This window comes from Phascolarctos cinereus, unplaced genomic scaffold (assembly GCF_003287225.1).
Source record: "Phascolarctos cinereus isolate Bilbo 61053 unplaced genomic scaffold, phaCin_HiC Scaffold_4;HRSCAF=312, whole genome shotgun sequence".
Lineage (NCBI taxonomy): Eukaryota > Metazoa > Chordata > Mammalia > Diprotodontia > Phascolarctidae > Phascolarctos > Phascolarctos cinereus.
Window position 1 is genome coordinate 88,946,681 of NW_027555847.1, and position 24,580 is coordinate 88,971,260.

General features: G+C 38.2%; 1 protein-coding gene across 3 annotated transcripts in view; it reads left to right on the top strand.

The window, feature by feature from the left end:
- IP6K2 (inositol hexakisphosphate kinase 2) overlaps window positions 1-24,580 on the top strand; it is a 46,265-nt gene that overhangs the window by 16,784 nt on the left and 4,901 nt on the right. The window contains exons 1-4 of one of the 3 annotated variants that reach the window (XM_020998985.2): window positions 5,315-5,337; window positions 17,973-18,284; window positions 20,459-20,681; window positions 21,911-22,086. In XM_020998985.2, coding sequence (XP_020854644.1) covers window positions 18,083-18,284; window positions 20,459-20,681; window positions 21,911-22,086 — 601 coding nt within the window. In that variant the 5' untranslated portion in view covers window positions 5,315-5,337; window positions 17,973-18,082. Of the gene's footprint in view, window positions 1-5,314; window positions 5,338-17,809; window positions 18,285-20,458; window positions 20,682-21,910; window positions 22,087-24,580 lie in introns of those variants that run through there. The other 2 variants (XM_020998983.2, XM_020998984.2) reach the window with 2 other exon arrangements.

A 24,580-nucleotide genomic window follows, 5' to 3' on the forward strand; every position in this document is an offset into this window, starting at 1 on the left:
GTCATTTGAATTTGCTGCAAGTCTGTGCTTCTAACCTTAAAATGTTAGGACTTGCTCCCAGAGAGAATAATAAACTGCATACCAGGGAGACTTGTTTGTGTGAAGCCGTACCTTGTTATTGTGGCTGGGGTTGGGCTTAGTTTCCTCAGAGCTGAACTTTTATTTTGAGAGGAGCCAGTGTGGTGCAGTGAAAAAGAGTCCTGCAGTTTGTAATCAAGAGCGCCTTGGGGAGAATAATGCTAACATCACAGAACTGTGAGAAAAGAGCTTTGCAGAGATTAAAGTATTGTAAGTGTGAATTATTATTACCTTACTTAAGCAAGAAATCAAAAGATTCATGAAAATGAAACTGGAAGAGAACTTTATGAGAATAATAAGAAGAAAATAATAAACTCATATGTATGTGTACCAGGCACTGGGCTAAGTGCTTTGTATTTGTTATCTCATTTGTTCTTCACAACAACCCTGGGAAGTGGGTGGTATTATCTCCATTTTATAGATGAGGAAACTGAGGCAAACAGGTTAGGTGACTTGACCAGAGTCATAGCTAGTGAATGTCTGTGGCCACATTTGAACTCAGGTCTTCCTGTCTCAGGATCCATTGTGCCAACCTGTCTCCACCTATCTCCCTGTCCTCACTTCACAGTTCACTCAAGGACCATTCTTCTATAAGGAATGGATTATAAATTATTTAGCCTGGCAACCTGATTTTATAAATAAGGTAACAGACCATGAGAGTTGCAACTTGTGCAAGATTAATAGCTATACTAAGTAGCACATCTGGGATCTGAACATGAGTCTTCTGACTCTATAATGTGTATTCTTTCCACTAGATTGAATTGTCTTTTTTGTTCCCTTGACACAGAAAGTATTTTTAAATTTGTGGTTCTTCCATTTATTATATACTTTGTTTCATTGCTTGTGTTGTAAACCAAGTCAGATTTTTAAATATCAATAGGTAGGCATTTATTGAGCACCTACCATGTACCCAGTACTATTAATAGGTGCTCTGAAGGGATATGAAGCAGAATACACTCAGTGTTTTTAGCACTTATTCTGCACTGCATAGTCTTTAGGAGAATGTAACCAAACCCCTTGAGGGCACAGGCTGTTCCTCCTTTTGTCTTAACAGTTCATAGGAGTTGCATACTTAAGAAGCTCATTGTTATCTTTGATTCTGTGCCTTTAGCTGTTTTTTGTCTATCTTGTCTCTCTAGCCATGTTGGAAAAATCTTCTTGTTGCCATAGTGCCGGGCAGAGTGTAGAGTAAATATTAGATTCTTGCTTTTTGTTTTTCACATAGGCTCTCAGTATAAATTCATAGTGTTTTATACTTTAACAAATAATTAGATTCCCTCGTTTTGTTGTTTTATACTTCCATAAGCACACAATTTTATTTAGTACTTTCCTAGATGGCATACCAAAGTAATTTTGAGAAGGGGCTTGGGCAATGAGTCAGGATAACGTCGGGTCTCGCTTTTCCACCCTGGACAGGCTGAATGCTTGGGTGGATGGGTGGGAGTGGAGCAGAAGCTAGGCATCTGCCTTTGAAGAGAATAGCAAGTTACAAAGTGGCTGTGGTAAGAGAACATCTTGAAACTACAGAACACTTTGGGTCATGGGATTTTGAACTGGAAAAGATTTTAGAAATTATCCCACATTTTATGGATGAGGAAACTGAATCCCAGAGAAAATAAATGAGGTGGCTAAAGTCACACGGATTGCAAATTATAAAACTGGGATTAGAACCCAAGTTTTCTGATTCTAAATCTAGTGGGGGTTTTTTCCCACTTGGTCACATTTCCAAATACTTCATGAGGTGTCATTGATCAGCAGGTAAACACTGAGAATTGGTGTCTCCCATGATGCTTTTGAGCCCAGTGGTATGGAAAGAGGTCACTTCTTGTGAACATTTTTTTTCTTACTACAATTTAGTAGTAAACTGTTTGTTGAAAGCTAATGTGAATATCATTTATTAGTTTGAGAAGCCTGTTTTTAAGTATAGCGTTCTTTTCTGAATTGAAGTAGCAAAGTCCTTATCAAGGTTAAAGCATTTGAATAATTTGGATCATATTCTGGCATTTTTTAGTTTTGTTGGTTCTTTGTCTTGGATTTCATGTATAGTTGTTACAGTATTACAATCCATAGAGCTGAGAATAAAGACAGAGGACACATATTTATGATGCTTAAAGTGGGTTCCTTGCCTTTTTAATTTGGCTTCAATGCAGTTATTAGGACTTGTCAATCGTGGAACAGGTTGGAATGTCTTCTGGAACTTCTTCCCTGTTCCCAGCCATGTGAGGTGGGCAAGTTACAGGAAAAGAAACGTAGTCTTTCTCTTAAAATAGTCCTTCTCTTCCTCTTCTCCACCTCTCCCCCTTGGCTTCCCCCCCAGTCTGTGTAGGAGTAGAATAGGTACATCATTAACTCCTGCCTTAATGTGGAACCTGGAGCTAGGTGAAGAAGGTTGGCATGGGTCAGCTATAGATTTTGAATTGCTAAATAGAGAGAAACCAACTTTGTCCTCTACTTCATGTTTATTCCTCTACTAATAACCTATGTATCATACAGCTTATCACCAGCCTGGAGTGTTGAGAAGGAATAACCTGTCGCTGTTATTATTGTTAATAAGATTTAATCCTGTTGCCATTATACAGATGAGAGAAAACTGAAGCTCAGACAGACTTGTCATGACTTGTCAGGCTAATGAGGCCTAGTAATAGTGGGATAGAGAAGACAGCATGGTACTCATACCCTTAGATATCTCAGTGATAGATGGTATCTCCAACAGAGAGGACCCTGGCTACCATCATCAGGTTTAAAGAGCACCAGACCAGAAACCATTTAGATGCTTATTGGTGGATAAAGATGAAGTAACTGCATTTGGAGGTACTTTATGGTCCCCTCGTCTGGAGAGTTTGAGCTGAGGGAAGCTAAAAGATTGGTTGGCATTTGGTACTGTTGTGGCTGGAGTGAGGAGAATCAACTGAGAGAGCCCTTTATTTCTTTTACAGAACAGTTTGTACAGGACTTAAGAGTATAAAATACCATTTCATACTCTTATTCTTCACTTGAGACAAGGGGCCCCTTCAATATAGGTGGGGGGTGTGTGTGTGTGTGTGTGTGTGTGTGTGTGTGTGTGTGTGTGTGTAGAAAAGGGTGATCCCAGTTCCTGATACTAGTTTGGGGGAGATTCTCTTTCTTCTCCTTTGTTAAAATTGGAAAGAACTGTTACTAAATCGATGGAATTAAATAACTAATGTATCCATGGCTAATCTTTTTGAAATATGTTGGAGTTTTTCTTGGTCATTGCCTTCCTATAATAATAATTCCCCATATATCTAAAGCACAAAAATCTTACATCTAGCAGATATTGGACCTTTGATTTGAACTTTAATGCTTTCTGGTTCTTAAGTACTTTTTTTCTGCTATGACTGGTGTGTCTCTTTTAAGTAGAATCTTTGATACTGTGTTACAAGCCTTTTGTTTTCTCTGACCACTGAGTGATTTCTTACTCCCATTCTTTAAAGGAGCCAATTTCAGTGCTTACCTAGTGAATAGAATTATTCAGATGACCATGACTAATACTCACTCCACACTTTTTAGTCAGATTTTGTATACTGCACTCATTTTGATGTTAGCATTCTCAGTATTTACTTAGCTTTTTCTTATGGTTTAGAACTTGAGGATAGTAGCATAGCTCTAGTACCTGGTTCAGAAACAGAAATAAGCAGAACTAAGGAGAAAAACACTTAGGCATTTCATTGGATATTTTTTCAGTAGTGGTATTTTTCTTTCAATAGGTTTAGAATTATAGGTTGAATTGTATAGCTGAAAGACCCTTTAAGACCATTTAAAATTGTGCACTATTTATATTTACTGTGTTTGCTGGTCTCAGGGTTGATTTTCAAAAGTTACTTGTTTTTGCTCATATCAGAATGAAAAATCATAATGAATATGATTTGGGGAGAGGCTTTTTTAAAGCCTTTTAAAAAGAGTTTCACTTTTCAGGGTAGCTAGGTTTTTTCCCTCACCTCAAGGAATTCATTCTGTACTAGAAAAAGCAAACTCTTTTTAGCTGAGCCTATTGATTTTGTAGCTTAATGCAAACAGCTCTAGTAAACTGTAGGGGATGGTGACAAGATAAAAAAAATTATAGTTAGCCATTAGCAGAAATTAGTTGCATTGAGGCCCCATTTTGATGGCCTCCTAAATAAAGATTAGTAGTTGCCTTCTCTCCCACCCTTGCTTTTATCTTATTAAACTTGCTTGTTATAGCTGCATTTGTTTTGGGCAGATTGATTTGGGTCACTTTGTGCTTCTAGTAGCCAAGTTTTCATCATTTCCAAAGGGACCTTAAGGAGGCACCTAGCTCCTTTGACAGCATCTCTTTTTAGATTTGAAATGACAAGATCATTACAAAAAACAAAAGGAGACATCTGCTCTTCCAGAGGGCTGATTTGTGTCTCCTCTTTTCCACTTGTGACACTTTGCAGGGCTGTGTTTGGCCTTGTCTAAATGATAGCTTAGCACCCTGAACACACACACACACACACACACACACAGATTCTTAAGGTGAAGCCTCTGTACTTAGATACATAGCATTTGCCTTTGAACTCTAACTCTTCTCACTGGCATTTAGTAAACTCATTTTCATTTTAAGAGCTTCATAATTGTTTTTGTCTAATGTGTTCAAGACAAAATTTCTCCATAGGAGCTCTAGGTTTTGTTCAGCTTATAGGATCTAGAACTGGAATGGATCTTAGAGACATTAGAGACATTAAGCCCAAGTCACTCTTTTACACTTGGACCCAGATTGTGAAAGGAACTTGTTCATAGAAATAGAGCCAGGATCCAAAACTAGGTCAGAGCTGTGACTCTGCATTCCACAGTCAATTGATGCACAAGAGAAATGAATACAGATTATGATTATATGTTTTAATGAATGTAAAATATAAATTTAATTACAGTAATATATTTGAAAACAATTTCAAGTTCTTGTTTTTTTATGATAACATGGTTTGTGGTTACTCAAATTATCTGGCAAAAATGTAAAGTGACTATTAGATGATTTCCTTACTACGCGGTTAATCCTTGCACAGAGCCTTGCATTTCACAGTACTTTATGATGAGACTGTGCTTTTAAGTACATTCATAGCCATCATCTCATTTGATCCTCACAATAGCCCTTTGAAGCAGACTGGGCAGAGATAAAAACACTGAAGCTCAGAGAGGGAAGGTCACACAGAGAAGATGGTAGCAGTGGGATTCAAACCTAAGTTTCTTGTTTAGTGCTATTTTTACTGTGCCATATTGGCTTCCCATGATAACATAACAGTAAGTAATCAGTAAATATTTTTGGATTTGTGTTTTTTTTTAAAATTTGATCAGTGATGAGATTTTAGGGAAAGTACAATTGGGCTTATAACTCTTATTTGTTTGTATGTGTGTAACATGTGTCTGTCTTTAGCTTCTGAGGAATTAAAACCATGGATCTGGTCAAAACAGAATCTTTCCTGATGTTTGGGAAGTATTAATTTTTTTTTGCAGTATTTAAAAAGTTTAAAAATATTAAATACAATTTTATTTCTATTCCATGCTGTCTCATTTTTTTTTCTCCTAAGTACAAACAATTGGTACTATTAGCATGAACATTTCCTGTGCTCAATTAAGTCAAATTATGTCAGCATGGAGACGGATCAGAGGGAAACTAGAGATTGGCTCAAGCTTACATGCGTATTTTGGGTCTCTTTTTAAAGATTAGGTCAGTTAGATACAGAACTAAATTAACATTAATTTTCACCTTTTTAAAAGATCATGTTAATACTGCCAGTGAATTAAATATTAATGTAATAGGGTTAATAGACCTTTTCTCAAAGGTCAGTGAGCCATTAATGTGAAGTATAAGAAGTGTGGGATAAATACTGGTTTGTGTAAAGATGGTGTAAGGAAAGAGAGAACAGGGTACATGCAGGTCAAGACCAGTGATTTTAGTAATAGTAATAATTTACCCTATAGAGATCATGTCTTTGTCTCCTTTACTGTTTCATCCATCTTCCTGATTCTCAAATGTATCTCCCAAAATTGTTTTCAAAAAAAAGATCCAAAACTGTTTTCAGTCTTTTTTGATTCTTTACTTAAATGATCCCATTTACTCTTCCATGACTTTTCATTTATAATTTCTATGCAGAGAATTCCTCTCTCTCTCTCTCTCTCTCTCTCTCTCTCTCTCTCTCTCTCTCTCTCTCTCTCTCTCTGTCTCTCTCTCTCTCTCTCTCCTCTCTCTCTCTCTCTCTGTGTGAGATTTTTTTACCCCTAAATTGATTGTCGTTCCTGAGGTCCAGTCTTCTTTCTCCAGCTACTTGTTGTAACAAAGCAATTTTAGTGAGATGAAAATGGATGGGATTGAGGGAGCCTACCAATCTTCATTTCAAAGGTTATCAATTGGGACCTCATTGCAGTTAGTCTCTGCTAGTGGCCAACTATAATTTTTGTATCTTGTCAGCATCTCAGGAACCCATTTCTAGATATGTAAAAAAGGAATTCATCATCTCCCTTTACCAGACATGCCCACCTCCCAGCGTCCCTTTTCTGGAAGAATTTTTTTCTTATTAACTCAATATACCTTGCCACAAACATTTAATATACAGAAAACAGAAAAGAAAATAGATATAATCTGACTTCTTATATACTGTTTGGGCTTTTAAATACATATTAAGTTTAACTTGGTAGTAAGAAAATTACCCTTTTTATTATCTTTGCTCCCTTTTGAACTTCCTTATGCTCTCCTGTGTATTTTTAAATGTTTCATTGACACTTTTTTTTGCATCTCTATCACTGTAGACCATTTTCTCTCCCTTTCTTGTAACTCAACTAAGCAAGTTAACACATTAACTTTCCCCCAAAACGCACTCTCATTCTGCAGCTCCAGTTTATCACCTTTGTGCTAATAGGTAAGAGCACATTTCATCATCAGACTTCTGAAACATTGTTTGGTACTCCTTTACATTTTTATGGTCATTGTGTAAATTGTTCTCCTGGTTCTGCTGTCTTCCCAGGTTTCTTTCAGCATCCCCTTTCCATTGTTCGAAGTATTATTCACCAAAATCACTCATACTTGAAATACTAACATACTATTTTACTCTTCAGTTTCCCTAACCCCTTTACATCTAATCACTTGTCAAGTCCTATTGATGCTACTTCATATCTGTTAACATCCTCCAGTCTTCAGTCTCTTTAATAATACACACTAGTTGATGCCTTCAAAAACTTCTTGCCTGGACTACTTTAGTAGCTTCCTTACTGGTCTGCCTCTTTCCATTCTCTTGTCTCCTATCAGTCCATTGGATAGCTGCCTAAATAATCTCCCTAATGTACGTGTTTGACCATGTCACTCTCCTACTTAGAAACCTCCTTCAGTGGGTTCCTTATTACCCCTAAGATAAAGTACAAACTTTTCAGCTTAGCATTTTAGTCTTTTCACAATCTGGCTCTACCTTATTTTCTCATACTTAATTTCACATTCCCCTTAACACACTCTACATTCATTGTTCCAGGATTTCTTCCTTTCAGTCTTTGGTCTCCTTGCATTCATAGAGGCATTCCACAGCTGGAATGCTCAACTTCCTAGAAGCAGGTAGGTTAGGTGAATGGAGCACTGGGCTTGGAGTTAGGAAGACCTGAGTTTCAGTGTAGCCTTAGACACATCCTACATGACCTTGGGCAAGTCACTTAACCTCTATTTGCCTCAGTTTCCTCAACTGTAAAATGAGGACATAATAATAGCACTTACCTCCCAGAGTTGTGAGGATCAAATGTAAAGCACTTAGCAACAGTGCCTGGCATATAAGTAGACACTATAAAAATGCTAGCTGTTGTTGAAATTCTACAGGTTGTTCTATAGGTTGAAATTCTTCTTTTCTTAAAGATGTAGCTCAGGTGTCACCTTTTCCATGAAACCTTGCCTTATCGCCTCACTTTCTCCTCAGATCTTCCTAGGGCATTTTATCTAGATCTCCCATTCTATTCTACTTGATTTACTCATTTATTTACTTGCTGTATTCTCTTAGTAAATTATAAGCTCCTCAAGAACAGATTGTGTAATCTTTCCATCTTTGTATCCCTAGCACCTAATATGATGCTTTGCACATGGTAGATACTTAGAAAATGTTTGTCGAATTAATATCCTGAGATTTGAATGTTTTTTTCCCCCAGTAGTTAGGATGGATTTGCATTGGGCCATTTTGGGGAGACTCACATTTGGTGACTAACTCTTCTTAAATGTTTTACCATGTGTAAAAGTAAGTAAATGATCCACCGGAGTGTTTAACCTATAACCTTTGAAAGTAGCATTGAATAACTGTCTGGGCTGCCCTTACTGAGACATAGTCATAAGCCACTGTGAAGAGCTTTAAAGGGCTGCCTTAGTTTAATTGTAGATATCCACCAAACTGTTGTCTTTTTTGTTTTATCCATGTTTCTAACTACTTCAATTATGTTTGATAATTTTTAAAAATTTATTTTGGGGAGTTATCCCCTGATTCACCATTCTTTAGTGAATTCATTCACCAACTTTCCTAGGTTCCTTAAATATCTCAAATTAAGGAGATGCAGGTTGGAAAGTAACTTCCAAATTAGGTGACATTCTCTAAAGAATACATTTTATGATTATATAATGTCTGTCAGAGAACAATATATAACACATTTAAGAGACTCCATAATAATTTCTTTTTTTATTTAAATTTTATTTTTTTTTTAGGTAATTGGGGTTAAGTGACTTGCCCAGAGTCACACAGCTAGTAAGTGTCAAGTGTTTGATCTGAGGCCGGATTTGAACTCAGGTCCTCCTGACTTCAGGGCCGGTGCTGTATCCACTGCGCCACCTAGCTGCCCCTCATAATAATTTCTATTGGTTAAATTTAACTGGGCTAATAAAAGCTTACAGTTTATTCTTGAATATTTGGAGAAAAGGCAACATCTACCTGTTATTTGTTATTGGGGGCTAAGGATGCACTGTATTAATTTATAAAAAGAACCACTGAGAGGGAAATGCTGCTGCAAGTTACAGAGTTTTTACTGGATAAAAATGTAAAATGAAGAAAACCTTATTCTTTTCTTAGACCTAGAATGTTAGAGCTGGTAGAGAACTTAGATAATATCTAATACAACCCCTTCATTTTACAGATGACAAAACTAAGTCTTGGAGAGGTTAAAGTAAATGGCATAATTGAGATTGGATTAGGCCTTTGTGACACTGAAGGTCAGTCGTTGCCTTCCACTATATGTTATTGCCCACCCTAGTTTCGATAAGTCAGTACAGTCCTTTGAAGTTTGAATTAACTTGAAAACCATTCATTCTAGTCTTTTAGTACTTCAGTGGACCTGTTATCTCACTGATTTGGGTACTTTCTCCAAGGATGCCAGTAGCAGCCTGTACATAACCTTTTCATTTTTGTCCATGTCCTTCCAGAAATTTTTCCTTGGGGGTCCATCTATGTGCTGGAAGTTTTACATCTTCCCCCCTAATACTCCCCCTGCCCCAGCTTTTAGATTGCTAGTGTAGTATGAAGGCTGTCCCCTTTGTTATCTTACTAGCCAATTCCATTTCTTTTTTTTTTTTTCCAATTCCACTTCTGGTCATATACTTCTTTGATGATGTCTTTTATGCCACTACTTTGCAGCATTCTGTTGTTGGTAATAATACTGCATCCGTTTGTGTCTACCATGAGTTTCTCCATTGGCCCCAATTGTTGGTGACCCATAATTTTGATTCTTTGGGGAAGAATTCTGTTTTTTGTAACCATATGTCATTACCAGAAGAATATTTGTGTTAAAAAGATAGATTTTTATATCAGGGAGAAGCTTGGGGCTGTAGGAAAGTATATAATTTCCCAAGTATAATCCAGCCTGTTCTCTCTTTCTCTTCTCCAGTTCTGAATTCAGCACTATCCATTGTCAGTGTCTCTCCAAGATATGTGTATTGATTGATTGGGCTGCTAAATGAGCTTGCTGAATAACTTAAGCAGAACCATAAGCATCTTTCATCCACATGACTTTCCTTTGTGGATTTTTAGACTGAATTTTTTTAAGTGATTGTAAATTTCATTTAGGAAACTCTTTAGTGTTGTAGGGTTTGATGCAGTCAGCACAATGTCATTCACAAAGAGGTTCATTTAAAGTCTTTATACAAAGAGATTAAAGAAAGAGCAAAAGAGACCATATATAGAAAAATATCTATGGCTGTTCATTTTGTGGCATCAAAGACCTGGAAGCTGAATGGATGCCCATAAATTGAGGAATGGTGGAACAAGTTATGATATATGAATGTTGTGGAATATGATTGTGCTGTAAGAAATGATGAAGGGGGTGGTTTCAGAAAAACCTAGGAAGACTTTTGTGAACCAGTGCAAAGTAAAGTGAACAGAACCCAGAGAACAATTTATACTATAATAATACTGTTAAAAACAAACAACCTTGAAAGACTTAAGAACTCTGATCAGTGCAGTGACAGACTCCAGACAGATTCCAGATAATTTATGATGAAACATACTATTCTTCTGACAGATAAGTATGTGTTATGTGACTTAGAGTATGTGTTAAGACATATCTTTTTTTGATATGGCCAAGGTGGAAATTTGTTTTTCTTGACTATACATATTTGTAACAAGGGCTTCTGTACAAGCTGGGATGGGGTAGGAGGAAGAGAAGATGAATGGATTTTGGTTAGTTGAAAAAAAATTCATTCAAAAGAATGAAAGTCCTCACCACCTTTAAGGAATCTCTTTTCAGTTTGGACTCTGTGATAGACATATCTCCCACGACAGTGGCAAACACATTTGTTGAGCATACGTTTTCCTGTTTTATGGTTTGCTTGATATTAATAATCAGATAACCATTGAACAGTTATGTTATTGAATTATCTAAGAATCTTATATCCATAGCATCAATCAGTCAATCAACAAGTGTTTATTTAGCACTTGCCATGTGTTAGGCTCTGTGCCAAGACACTAGGGAAAAGGTACAAAAAAAGAATGATCCCTACTCACAGTATGCTTACATTCTAATGGGAGAGACTGCAAGCACATATAAAAATATATACAGCATCAGTAAATTATATTACTGTTAAAAATTTAATAAACACATATGTATGTATACACGTAGTAGTTATATACAAGACACTATGAAAGGAACATGTGCAAAGGAACATTTTGTGGAGAAGGTGGCGTTTGAGCTAGACCCTTAAAAAATGAATAGAAATTAGGCAGAGATGGGAAGTTCATTCCAGGTGTAGGAAACTAAGGAAGCAAAGTTGTAAAGGCAAGAAATTACTTAGCCAGCAATCCTTTGTGTCGTTCCTAGGATGTTGAGGAATAAGCATAGCGTCTATATGAGGAAGAACATTGTGATAGGTTTGGAAGAAGGAAGATCTCTTTGTTGGGTGGAGTGAAGGCTGCATGAAGGACCCTGTAGAGGACAAGTCTAGAGACCATCAGAAGTACAAGAATTGACTTTCCATTGACCTGCTCTCTGTGATTTTATTGGGAGCCAGTGATGTTGTTTTGTGGGCTTTGTTGCTTTATTTCAGTACTTCATCTCTAAATTAGGAAGGTTTTTCCCATAAGAGTTTTCTAGTTTTTCCATATTTTGATGGATCTATGATCTCATTGCTGTGGATGCTTTTGCCATAGATAAGGATGTCAATCCCTCCATGTCTTCTCATCCCATGTGAGTCTTGATCTTGTTCTTCCATGAATGATGTGCCAAATTTTCTAAGGACCTTGTGACTCATGTAATATTTTATGAATACCAGTGTAACACTAAGGCCTATCCCTTACTCTTGTTTCATGATTGGCCCACTGTTTTTCCACTTATTTGTGACCTTGAATAAAAGATTTTTGGGGGGTATTAGGGTGGGGAGGATGTACACTTATATGTGAGTCACCTTTAGTAACATTCTGCAGCTTGTTTTTATGCCCACTATTTGTCTTCTCATTACATTTTAGGTCATCTGAGATTGTAGTTCTTTTAAGATTAGGATATTCATGATTTTCAGACATATAGCATCACTGACCAAATATTGGTGTTAAAAAAGAGACTTTGCAACAGCGAACTAAATTAATAATGGTGTGAAATTAAAGAAACATCCAACTGACAAATCCATAAAAGTGCCCATGCCCCTTTGGATATAGGTAATCTAAATTTATAGTTGAAGAAGAATAGTTTTTATATCATGGCTAACCATGGACATTCCCATCTAAGAAGAAGGTGTTTGTTGAAGTTTAGGTTTTTAAATAATCAGTGTTTTGTTTATTTAGAATAAAGATTATTTCTCCTAAGTGAAGGAAATTGAGATCTGACTGATTTTATCCAGCTTAAATTTTTTCATATTACACAGCTCTCTCTTGCCTAGCAGGAATTAGACTGGCAAAGAGCCAGAAGAGTATGTTGGTAGGGTAGTGACTCCTTAGTGGAGTGCTGTAGTGAAAGCAAGTTTGGAAAATATGTCTTCTAAGAGTTGCTTGCTTTCCTGATTTCTCTTTAGGTGCCTTATTCTAAAACCAGTCAGTGCTCTTGAAGCACAGAGGTCAGCTTAACCTTTGTTAACTAGCACACATAGCAAATTGAAGCCAATTATTGGAAGTGGTATCAGGGAAATTCATCAGCAGATAAGAAACAATTTGTCCAGTACTCTGGAATGCCTGTGGAGAGAGATCATTCATCAAAATTTTGAAGAATGGAGGACAGCATATTTGAATTTAGGTGCTTGCTCAATATCACTCCTCATCCCTTCCCTGGAACCTACCCACACCTGCTGTCCCTCTCTCTCTGTAGCCTTCTAGTTCCTTTTCTTCCCCTTTTTCCATCTACCTAATTTCCCCTGTTCAGTCCTTGTGATCCACTGGTAAAGTCTGAGACTCCTTTGTGTCTTTGGGCCCCAAAGTTCAGTGTTAGACAGAAGGCAGAGAAATAATATGGGCAGTAGTGGTATTATTGCCAGTACTCCTTATAGTTTTCAACTATAAGTTGAAATTATCAGTTTTCATAGTAGTAGACTTCATTATTGCCACAGAACTGAGATACTTAATAGAAAAATTCTAAAACGTAATCTCAAGAGATCACCTGTTACATTTCTTTCTACTTGTATTTATTCTTTCTGCGGATGATATACTGTAGTGATAAATACATATGGGTACTTTAGCTCTCCTTAAGTATCAGCTATTTGAGTTTTCTGGAGGTTTGAAAAAAATAGGTTAAATAACCTAGCAGTTACTACCTTTCAAACTCTTTTGATTGAAAGGCAGTTAGGTAGGGTGTTGGCTAGAGTATTAAGCCTGGAGGCAGGAGGACTTGAGTTCAAATGCAGCCAGATACTTACTAGTAGTGCAATGCTGGACAAGTCACTTAACCTCTTTGTCTACTTCAGTTTCAATTCTCTCTTCCTCTCTCTCCCTCTGTTTTTTTTTTTTGAGACAATTGGGATTAAGTGACTTGCCCAGGGTCACACAGCTAGTACGAGTCTGAGGCCACATTTGAATTCAGGACCTTCTTACTCTAGGGCCAGTGCTCTATGCAGTGCGCTACCTAGCTGCCCCTAGTTTCAACTCTCCAATGGCGGTAATAATAGTACTCATCTTTTGAGATGGTTGTGAGGAATCAAATGAGATAATATTTTTAAAGCAGTTAGCAGAGTGGCACATGGTAGGCACTTAATAAATGTTTGTTTCTTTCCTTCCTTCTGTCACCAGACTTGGCTCTAAGCAGATTTGGACATATTTTTCCCTATAACTTTAGACTCAGTTGACTCCAGTGGCCTGTTACATAGGTAACAAATGCCCCACAGACTTCTGGGCGTTGTGTTGTACCTGGAGCTGAGCCAGCTGCCAAGTCATGCACAGTGGCTAATGAGTACATTGGGAATATGAGGAAGAGTTTGTGTGTGATCAAAGATCCTCTGCTAGGGCAGAGTCATCACCAAATCTTAGAAATGAGAGAGACTTCAGAAGTTCCCAGGGATTCCCCTCCCTCAACAGGAGCCCCCTTCTTAAACATCTCTGACAAGTGGGCATATAGCTTCTGTTGGCAGACCACCATCGCTAACAGTGGGAAACATTTATTCCACTAGGTGTAAATTATTAATAGCTAGCTAGCATTTATATATATACTGCCTTAAGGTTTGCAAAGTATTTTATGTTTATTATTTGATTCTCACAACAATTCAGTGAGGGTAATTTTGTTATCATTTTACAGATGAGGAATAGGGATGGGAGGGCCACACAGCTAGTAAGTGAGGCGGGATTTAAAATCAGATCTTGACTCCAAATTGAGCTCTCTGCATGCACTATGTTACCTGGCTGCCTCAAACATGAAGTACTCTTTAGTTTAGATGCAAAGGTTTATTGCCTCACATTTGGGGAGGGGGAAGTGGTGAACCTAGGAGGAAGAAGTTGGAGCTTATTTCTGTAGGTCAGAAACAATTTTCTAGCTAGTGAAATAACTGCTTAAGGATTTTTTAGGGCATTTGAAAGTATCAGTTCACTGTCTAGAAGCTTCGGACATGACATAATTCCTTCATTTTATAGATCAGAAAAATGAGTCTTGGATATAAGGAGGGTTTATCTCAGTGTGATATAGTTAGAAATGGAGCTGGGATTTGGATTTGGATATTTATGAGTATCTCTGATGGAAAGCCAGTTGTTTTAAGTATTATAAAACTTGACTCATGAAATAGAACTCCCATCACAAGTTTTGGTAATGACCATAGGTCATCATCAAAATGATTCCTGACTAATGCTTTGAGAACTAGCAGGCAAGCTGCAAATCAGCAGCTTTCCATGGAGAAGTCTTTACAGTAGATCCATGTAGCCATATCTAGATAAACAAGAGAATGGAACTGGCAGAACATTCCTTGATGAAATGCAAAATGAGTTGTACTGCCATCTTCTGGAGAGTTTGGCATATTGTTGATATGCTACATTAGTGCTGCAAACTCCTTCATAGTGACTCAATCTCTTCATGTCTGAATCAGTTGAATATTTTGAGTAACTGTGAGATAACTTCTAAAATACTTTAAAATGTATATCCTGTGGAAAAGGGAATTCATCTCTTGCCCTGTGTTTCCAAACCCTTCTCTTGAAAGCACAACATATTGACCATAGTCTAATTCCCAGAGTCTCTAAGATTATAGCATCCAGAGTCCACTTAGCAATTTGAGATAAAGAGAAATTCAGATGACTGGCATTTTGGGGTAGTTTCCTGATTTATGGTCTTTTGTCTTGGTTTTTTTTTTTTTGAGGCAGTAGGGTGAATGACTAACCCAGGGTCACACAGCTCGTAAGTGTCAAGTGTCTGAGGCTAGATTTAAACTCAGGTCTTAAATCCAGGGTTGGTGCTCTATCCACTGCACCATCAAACTGCCCCTTTATGTTCTTTTGTCAACTGGGAGTAGAAGGTACAGAGACTAGTGAATCAGTAAGGGAAGAATATGAAACTGGTTTTAATTAAGGTCTACTAGGTCTTGAGCCCTTTGAAGAAAAAGCGTCTTTTAAATACAAAAGAGAAATCACATGTTGAAAACCTTTCATTTGTTAGGCTCAATAGATTTTGATGGGTGTAGGTTATGCCAATTTTAGAGTTATGAAAATCCTTATTTGTTATTTATTCCAATCTGCCCTCGTTTAATAGCTGAAGAAACAGATCTCATTGCAAGTTAGTAGCAGAGCTGGGCCTAGAACCTTGTCTCCAGAGTTCCAGTTCTTTCCACACCATGACTACCTCTCATATTTTCCAGATAAAACAGCCAGTGGGTATATCTGTACCTTGAAAGAGAGAGATTATCTTTCCTCTGGGGACGTATCCATATCCTTCTTGTTCTCCCTTATCTTTACTTACATAATGGGGATAATCAGATGGATTCACCCTTAGGGCTATAAAAATGCAGAGTAAGAATTGTGTATGGCTCTTCTAACAGCCATAGGTAGTTAAATCATACCTCTGCAGAAAAGCTCTCTTGCCTAGAAGATAGAGGACACTTCTTCAGCCTTATCCGAAAATGAAGGTGTCTTAAACTATTCAGATTAGGGTTATACAGGCACATAAGCAGGCATGGGAGTGAAATTGGATCAGATCTGTATTAAACAGTAAATAGCTTACTGTTCTCAGGGACAAAGTGTTCTATGCTCATTTATAGTGCGCTTACCATTGTTGCAGATCAGTGCTCTTCCTGCACCATACCCTGTCAGGTTTTAATGCTGTGCTAAAGCTTTTGTCCATCAGGATAGACTGATTAAAAATAGTCCAGTGACCTAGAACACTTTGTCCATCTTTTTAAATCAAGCACCTTATTTTGCAGGTAACCTTATTTCAGACAGAACTGGGTCCAAATTGTTTTTTTAGATACAGAAGTTAATGGTTAAAATGATTGTGTTTCATCACCAGTAAAGCTATTTCATTTTGTTTTAGGTCCTCTGTAGCCAGGGGTGTTGTAGACAGCCAAAGTAACACACTCAGGGAAAAGATGGAGGGGGCTATGCAGTGTTGTAGCACCCTTTGCACTTTTGGGATAGGAGTTTAGAATGACCTTTATTTTCTGCCACACGCTTTTGGAATTTTAGTAAATTGCAAACTGTTAAACAGCTTAATTATATCTTAAGTGGCCTTGGCCTGTGCATTGGTTATAGGTACAAGTTTTCTTGTGTTGAAATGGCTTTTAAACCAGTAATCATTGAAAATTAGGAGATACTGGCACCTTCGTTTCTTCATTCCTCTCTTTAGATGATGGGACAGATTTAAGCAGAATTTAATTTTTAAATTTATGATTTGACTTTGATGGAGAAAAATGGGGGGAAAATAATTTTGACCATTAACAGTAGATGCATTTTAAACTCTAATCTTTTTCTCCACATTGGCTTCCAATTGTTTTGTTTACCTATGTAAATCACTATACGGTTAAAATTTCAGGTTCTTTTCCTCTGTGAAAATACTTTGATAGTCAGCCAACAAGTATTTGTAGTGGGTTTATTATGTGTCCAGAAGGATGAGACTCTGGCCTCTCAGGGTTTACAGTTTAGTTGGAAAAACAGATTAGTACCTCAAAAATTTTAATGAAGAAGAGTACAAGATAAGATATATACTTTTGCTTTTTAATATCAATATAGTATATACTCCCCAAACCACATGCACTGAAAAATAATGGTACAAAATTATAACAATATTTCTTTTGATTTGGGTTAAAGATATTTTATTCATTGCCACTCTGTTTTTCTCTTGAAATATTAGATTTGGAGTTAGAAAACCTGAAACAGATTCCTGGCTGTTACTTACTAGTTTGTGCAACTTGACTGTCCTGGGCTTCAGTTTCCATCTATGAAGTAGAAGGTTGAGCTTAAATGGACTCTTGCTCAGCTGTAGATTTGATCCCTCCAAGGTCCTTTCCAGCTTTAAATCTTATGATTTTATTAAATCTTTCTGGTTGTGTATGTGTGATTTTGGGGTAAAAGTACAAGCTGTATTTGGATCAAGATGATAATCCATTGAGACACGGAAGGAGTATGGGGTGGATCCTGAAATGCTGCTCAGAGTTCAGAGAAGGGTGAGGGTCCCAGGAGATGTGGTAGCCAAAATAAATTGGGAGTAGCAGGTTATGTTTTGCTCTGTTATTTCTCCTAGACCTTGTCTTGTTCTGTCCTCTGCCTCTGAGGTGGTCCAGCCAGCCCAGCAGCTAGCTGCAACAGAGCTAGCTCCCTAGCATCCAGTTGGCTGCTTCTCTGGTGGGAGGAGCCTTTGGCATTGTTTGTCTTCTCTTGCATGAGCTCATTCTTGTTTGTCTTCCTGCTGAAGACTCCAAGAACCATTTCAGTTTCTGCTTCCCAGAGAGAAGGGTGGAGCCGACTTCTCCCCTGACTTGAACTTTGCTTAGGATTCTTATCCGGCAATTTACTCATAGTCCTGGATTTCATTGTGTTTGTTTCTAACAGAACTTCTTGACCGCAGTCACTAGCTTTGGAGGCACAGAATTGGGGATCCGTCTGCTTTTGAGCTGCCTTTCTTCACACTGCCGCATTGTTCTGTCTAATGTCCTACAAGGATGAGCCCAGCATTCGGAGCTATGGAAGTGGAGCATTATGCCAAGGGAGTTCTGCTGGAACCTTTTGTTCACCAGGTGGGAGGTCACTCCTGTGTCCTCCGGTTTAATGAATCAACCATCTGTAAGCCCCTCATCCAGAGGGAACACCAGTTCTATGAAACCCTCCCGACAGAAATGCGTAAATTTACTCCCCAGTATAAAGGTAAGCATCCAGCTCATGAAAGGTGTTGACTTTCCATTTTGTGCCTCATTCTTCTGTTGTCTTATCCTCCTTAAAGCCTCCTCAACTGGAGGAGGTTTTAGGGGATTTCTCTTCCCATATTTTGCTGTTGCTAGAGCCGGGCTGTGGTGATACAAGGGTGGACATGGCTTGCTAACAGCATTAGAGCTGAGCAGTTCTGTTGGGTAGTCATATCTTCCTTAGGCGGGTCCAGGTAAGTATTTGCTGGGAAATGTTCCCAGTCATAGATTGCCTTTATTTGACTCTCAGAGTTTGTTCTTTCTACTTTCCCTCTCCCTACTCCCCTTTCCAGGTATTGGGTAAGATTGCTTAATTGTTTTGTTGTGGAGGGTTGGGGGAGGGTTGGTTTGTTTTCTGTCTGGTGGTGTTAGAAGCTGAGCTTCTGTTTTATATTCTGGGATTCTTTTTAACTGTTTCTTAATAACAGGGAAGATTTTGAAAGTATTTTTTTCTTAAATATTAGCAGCTTGTATTTGCCCTTGAGACTCAAATTTGAGAAAGCTAGGTAGGCAAGGAACAATAGAAATTGGTCTAAGGCTGAGTCAGAGGACTATGGAAATGGAAATTCCCATTCTGCAAGGTGGGAGCTAGATAGCTACAGCCTGCTGCAGTTCCCAAATATTCCAGAAGCTGCTATCTAGAGGCACTCCATTGAATCAAACACACTTGAGTTGTTTCTTCATTTTTATAAAGCGTTACTTTGGAGACTTTAATAGTCGCCAGTATTGTGTGACCTTTCAGAAAGTATCATTTGTAAATGCAGGAGGAGGTGTATGCTAAAACTATCAAAATTTCTCATGTGTATGAAAGACAGTGGAACACCTCAGTCTTCTGGAGATGTTGAAAATGTTGCTCTTAAAAGCAAAAATGTACTAGACATCTGTACTACAATGTGTAAATGATGGTTCTTTTTCAGTAAAGGGGAAGGATTAGGGGACTTCACTTGGTCCTTCCTTTTGTGTTGTTTTTTTCCAGGACAAAGCCAAAGGCCTATGTTAGCTGGCTCTTCCCTGCCCGGCCCTTTCCCTCTGTAGTTCTTTCTTATGTGGCAGCAGGACTGTCAGGCCAGGATTCTGAACTCCCCACCCCAGCTAATCCCTAACCCAGGTCCCTGAATCGCCTGCCCACCTCAGAAGTCTCTCCCTGAGAACTCTTTCCCCTCCGGCCAATTGAGAGAGCACACGGCAAGGACTGAGCAGATTGAGTCATTGATGGGGGGCAAAGAGAGAGGACTGTGAGAAAAAGCATTCAGCCAGTTGTAACGACGCTCACTCTTCGGTAACTGCTGAAACTTTCTCATCGGGCACTGGGGGCAGCCTTGTCAGCACTTTGCTCAGAGACTTATAACCCCCTCCCCTTGCAGTGCTCTAGAGACTCAGAGGAGAAAAAAATGCTTTCACCATGTTTGTGTATCCCAGTACAATTTGCTGTGTATTGCATTTTGTTCTTTATTTCATGGGACTTCAACCTCAATAAAATCAGTCATTGCTGGACAAAAAGGCTTGTCCAGTTCGTCGTAGACATAGGGTGCCCAAAGATGCTCAGGGCAGCCTTTGCAGAGGAGGATCTATTGTACTGTGTAATTTGTTTCTAATCACCTGCCCCTTTGTTTTGCTCTTGTAAGTCTGCTTCTCTCCAAAGCTCTTTAACCCTCAGTCAAATCTGTGTCCTGGTCGATGCTTTGGGCTTTGCTGTAATGCAAAACTTAAAGCTTTTGGTGTTTCTCAACAGGATACTTATTTTTTCCATAACAGGATATAAATAAAATAATAAAAAATGTTTTTACATCTTGCCAAGGGTTAGACCAGTCACTTTTTTCTTCTTTAAATTAATAAACATTTTCAATATGTAAAAACGTCTCCTGTAATTATTTGGTCCTATATTGTTCAGTGCATCAGCAAGAGAAGACTGATCCAATGTTTGGTCCATGATAAATTGTGTTCTCTGTGAGGTGTCATTTTGTCAAGATGTTTTGATATTTGTTAGGTTGGCAGATGAGTTTTGGGCCTCTGGCAACATAGAAACTAAGGAACAGGGTAAGAAAAAAAACCCAAAATGTTAAACTCATGTTGTATAAAGTGTGTTTTTTCCTATTATGTTAAATTATTTTCTTCTCCTCCTCCTCCTCCCTATAGGTGTTGTATCAGTAAGCTTTGAAGAGGATGAAGATGGAAACTTATGTTTAATAGCATATCCATTAAAAGGGGACCATGGTAATTTAGACAGTATAGATAATTCAGACTGCGAACCCAAAAATAAGCTCTTAAGGTGGGCTAACAAAAAGACTCATTTACTAGAAACGGAGAAGATCACCAAGGAGTGGGTCCGACAGCACAGAAAAGAGGAAAAAATCAAAAGGTTGGTATAAAAGGTACCCTGAATTCAGTCATTAAGCCTGCAGATTGAAGTTGATTTTTTGAGTTTTATATTTCCTTATCACTCACAGGTTCCAAAGTGGAATATTTAAGGTATCTGATTTAGTTTCTGAAGTTCTCTGTCATGGAGGAGAGCATTCCTACTTAGAAGGCCAAATTATGTCACTGCTGTTTATCGGCAAGTGATTGAAACTTAGAATCATATTTTTAGCAGAACAGTATTTCAGTAGATACCAGTTGTAGAAGGAATGTGGCTATCTATAATAATGTAACATGAGTCACCTTGAAATGCTAGTTCTAATTTAATCTCTTTGCCCCAGAACACCATCATTTGGAGCAGTGCCACGGGAACAATTCTACTTGGGTACCCTATGATGTATGTTCTTCCTTATTTGGAAACATTTAATGTAGGAAATGTAATCCATAGGGAATTTTCATAATGGATTTGCTGGGCAATAAAACATGATAAAATTAATTGCTGTCAAAATTATTATGAAATGTGGACAGTGAGAATACTTAGATGATCAGTTTAAAAATGGAAAGTACCTCAGTGTTCATCTAGGCTGGGTATCCTTAACCTGAACTCCATGGATAGATTTTAGGGGGTCCATAAACTTGAAAGTGAAAAAAAAATTGCATTTTTATTTCCATGTAATTGGTTTCCTTTGTAATCCTAGGTATTTTATGCATTTTTTAAAAATAGGGATTCATAGGCTTCACCAGACTGCCAGAGGGGGTCCTTGAAACACAAAAAAATAAGAACCCTTGATCTAGTCCCATCCTCTCATTTTATAGATAAGAAAATTGAGGCCCAGAGAAGTTAAATGGCTTCCAAGGTCACCTAGCTGGTAAGCAGCAGCAGAGCCAAGGCTTCAGGGGACTTGGGAGCCCCTGTTGGGGTCAGTGCTTAAGTGGGCTCATCCTGTGAAGTCAGTAAGGACTCAGTGAGCCAGGTATTCTTCTAAGTTTATAACCTCTACTGATGTCCTTGGGAGGAAGGGACCTACACGTATAGCCCAACCCTCTCATTTTACAGATGTGGCCCAGAGAGAGAAAGACTACATACAGCTTACCTGACTGTACATACCAAGAACAGAAGCCGTTCCTTTCCTCTCATTTCTTTGCCTTAAAAACAGTGTGATGTATCTTTGTTTTAATGGGACATTTTGTCTGTAGTGAAATGCCTTAATGCTTTAATTGTCTATTTTCTAGTCATAAGTTAGAAGAAGAATTTGAGTGGTTAAAAAGCTCAGAAGTCTTATACTACAGTTTAGAGAAAAAGGGGAATGTGAGCTCACAGATGAAACACCACAACCCTTGGAGTCTGAAATGTCACCAGCAGCAGCTACAGCGCATGAAAGAAAGCGCCAAACATCGGAACCAGCACAGTATCCTTTGCCAGAGATAGCAGAGCTGTAGGTGTTCTATTCAGGCATTGTTCAAAAGGTGGTCAGTCTTGGGGATCCTGGAATGGCTCAGATGTGAACATGAAACCTATTCCAATATTAGGTTTTTTTAACCCAAGTAATGATAACTTGTCACATGCTAATGGAGGAGCATTGGTTGGTTTGAATTCAGGCTTTGAGCCACTGTATGTACATAAAAATTGGTTATTTTTGAAACAACCCTCCCCCAAAAAACAAACAAGAAAAAACCCTACTATTTCCAGAGTTTTTAAGGAAAAGACTAGTGACTATAGATAGGAACCTGTAGCAATATGTATAGTTCAACAAAACAAATTCTGACATTGGGACAGCTAGGTGTTGCAGAGGATAGAGTACCGACCCTGGAGTCAGGAGGACCTGAGTTCGAATCTAGTCTCAGACCAGACACTTGACGCTAGCCATGTGACCCTGGGCAAGTCTTTTAACCCCAGTTGCCTCGTCGTTCTCATCCCCCTCCTCCAAAAAAAAAAAAATTGACATTGACCATGTCAAAAAAAATATGTTTCAGTCTTTATTCTGAGTCCATCATCTTTCTATCCAGAGATAGGATAGCACCATGCTTCATCATGAGTCCCTAGAATTATGGTTGCTTGTTGTGTTGATCACATTTGGTAAGTCTTTCAAAGTTGTTTATCTTTACAAACAAATTGCTATAATATAAATTGTTTTCCTGGTTCCGGTCACTTCACTGGTTCTGGTCACTTCACTTCACATCTGTTCATGTAAATCTTCCCAGGTTTCTTTGATACCATCCCCTTTATCATTTCTTATAGCACAGTAGTAGTCTGTTACTTTTATTTACCACAACTTGTTCTTCCATTTCCCATTTGATGGGAACCCCCCCTTAGACTCTGATTCTTTACCATCAAAAAAAAAACCTACTGGAAATATTTTTGTAGTATAGAGATCCTTAACCTGGAGTTTGTGATTTTTTTTCAATGTTTTGATAATTGTATTTCAACCTTGGTTTCCTTTGTAATCCTACTCTGTGATCCTTCCTTTGTACATTACTCTAAGAATGGGTCTACAGGCTTCCCCAGACTGCCTGAAAGGGTCCACAACACACAAAAAGACACACACACACACACCCCTGACCTTGTGCAACATTGCAGGGTTTTGTTTGTTATGTTGTTGGTTTTTTGTTTGTTTTTAGCATTCTGTACATCTATTATCTCTTCTGAGCCTTACAACAGCTCTATGAAGCATGTACTCCAGATATTGTTCCCATTTCACAGAATGAAGGAGATTAGGTGGCTTGCTGATGGCTGTGTAGCTAGGAAGTGTCAGACCCTGTTATTCCTGACTCTAAGCGTGGGAGTCTATCTGCAATGCCAGTGGTATCAAACCAAATAGAAAATGGGACCACCATCAGGATCCTTGTGGGTGTGTGTTGACTGAGAAAACCACATATTAACATTATCTGTTATGTTATATTTTTAAAAAAATTTTAACTATTTCCCAATTACATTTTAATCTGCTTCAGGCCTCACTTGGGAATGTTGTGGGCCACATGCAGACCTGCCAGCTGCATGTTTGACACTTTTGCTCTATACCAGACTGCCTCCCATGCTTCTTATTTTAAATATGAGGGAAATGAGGCCCACAGAGAGGAAGTGACTTGCCCAGGGTCATACAGATACTAGCAGCAGAACCAGGATTCAAGCCCTGATCTTTTGAGTCCAGACCTATTGATGTTGAAAGCTTTATAATTGGATTTTGGACTCTCATTTCACTCCCAGCAGACCAGACTATTAACCTACCTGGTATTCTGGGTCAATAAGCTTTCTCCGTTTAGGGCATTGCATTTTTTTAGGAAAAGAAGTTAATGATACAAGCCTTTGATCTGAAGCAAGGTTATATCTTGGTCTGAATGCCCATAAATAATGAGTCATATTTCTTTTCATTTCTGCTATGAAATATGTTGCCTCATTCACAACAATAATTCCCTGTTCTCTCCATTGGACATGTTTGTACCTCAATAGCCTTATCTGTAAAGTGAGTTAAATGAATCATAATGTACTGGCTACCTGAAGGGAGAAAACTAGATCTGTTGTCCTTTTGAGATTTCTTCTAGTCTGCATCTGGATCATTCATTCATAATACTAAAACTTCAGTGGCTTCCTGTTGCCTTTAGGATACAATACAAACCCCTCTGTCATTTAAAGTTCTTGACAGTCTGCCTCCAGCCCATCTTTCTAGATTTATTTCTAGATTTAGTTCATCTTACTTGCCCTCGTGTATTCTTTGTTTTAACCAAATTGGACTGCTTGCTATTTTCCATGCAGGAGAGTGCATCACCATCCCCCCATTTGTTTGTGCTGTCTCTGGAAGAAAATTGATTTGTATTTTGTATTCACTTACCTGTGTATGTGGTCCATTGTGCCAGTAAGATACAGTATTTTCTTGAGATTAGGGACTGTCTCCCCAGTACCTTGCA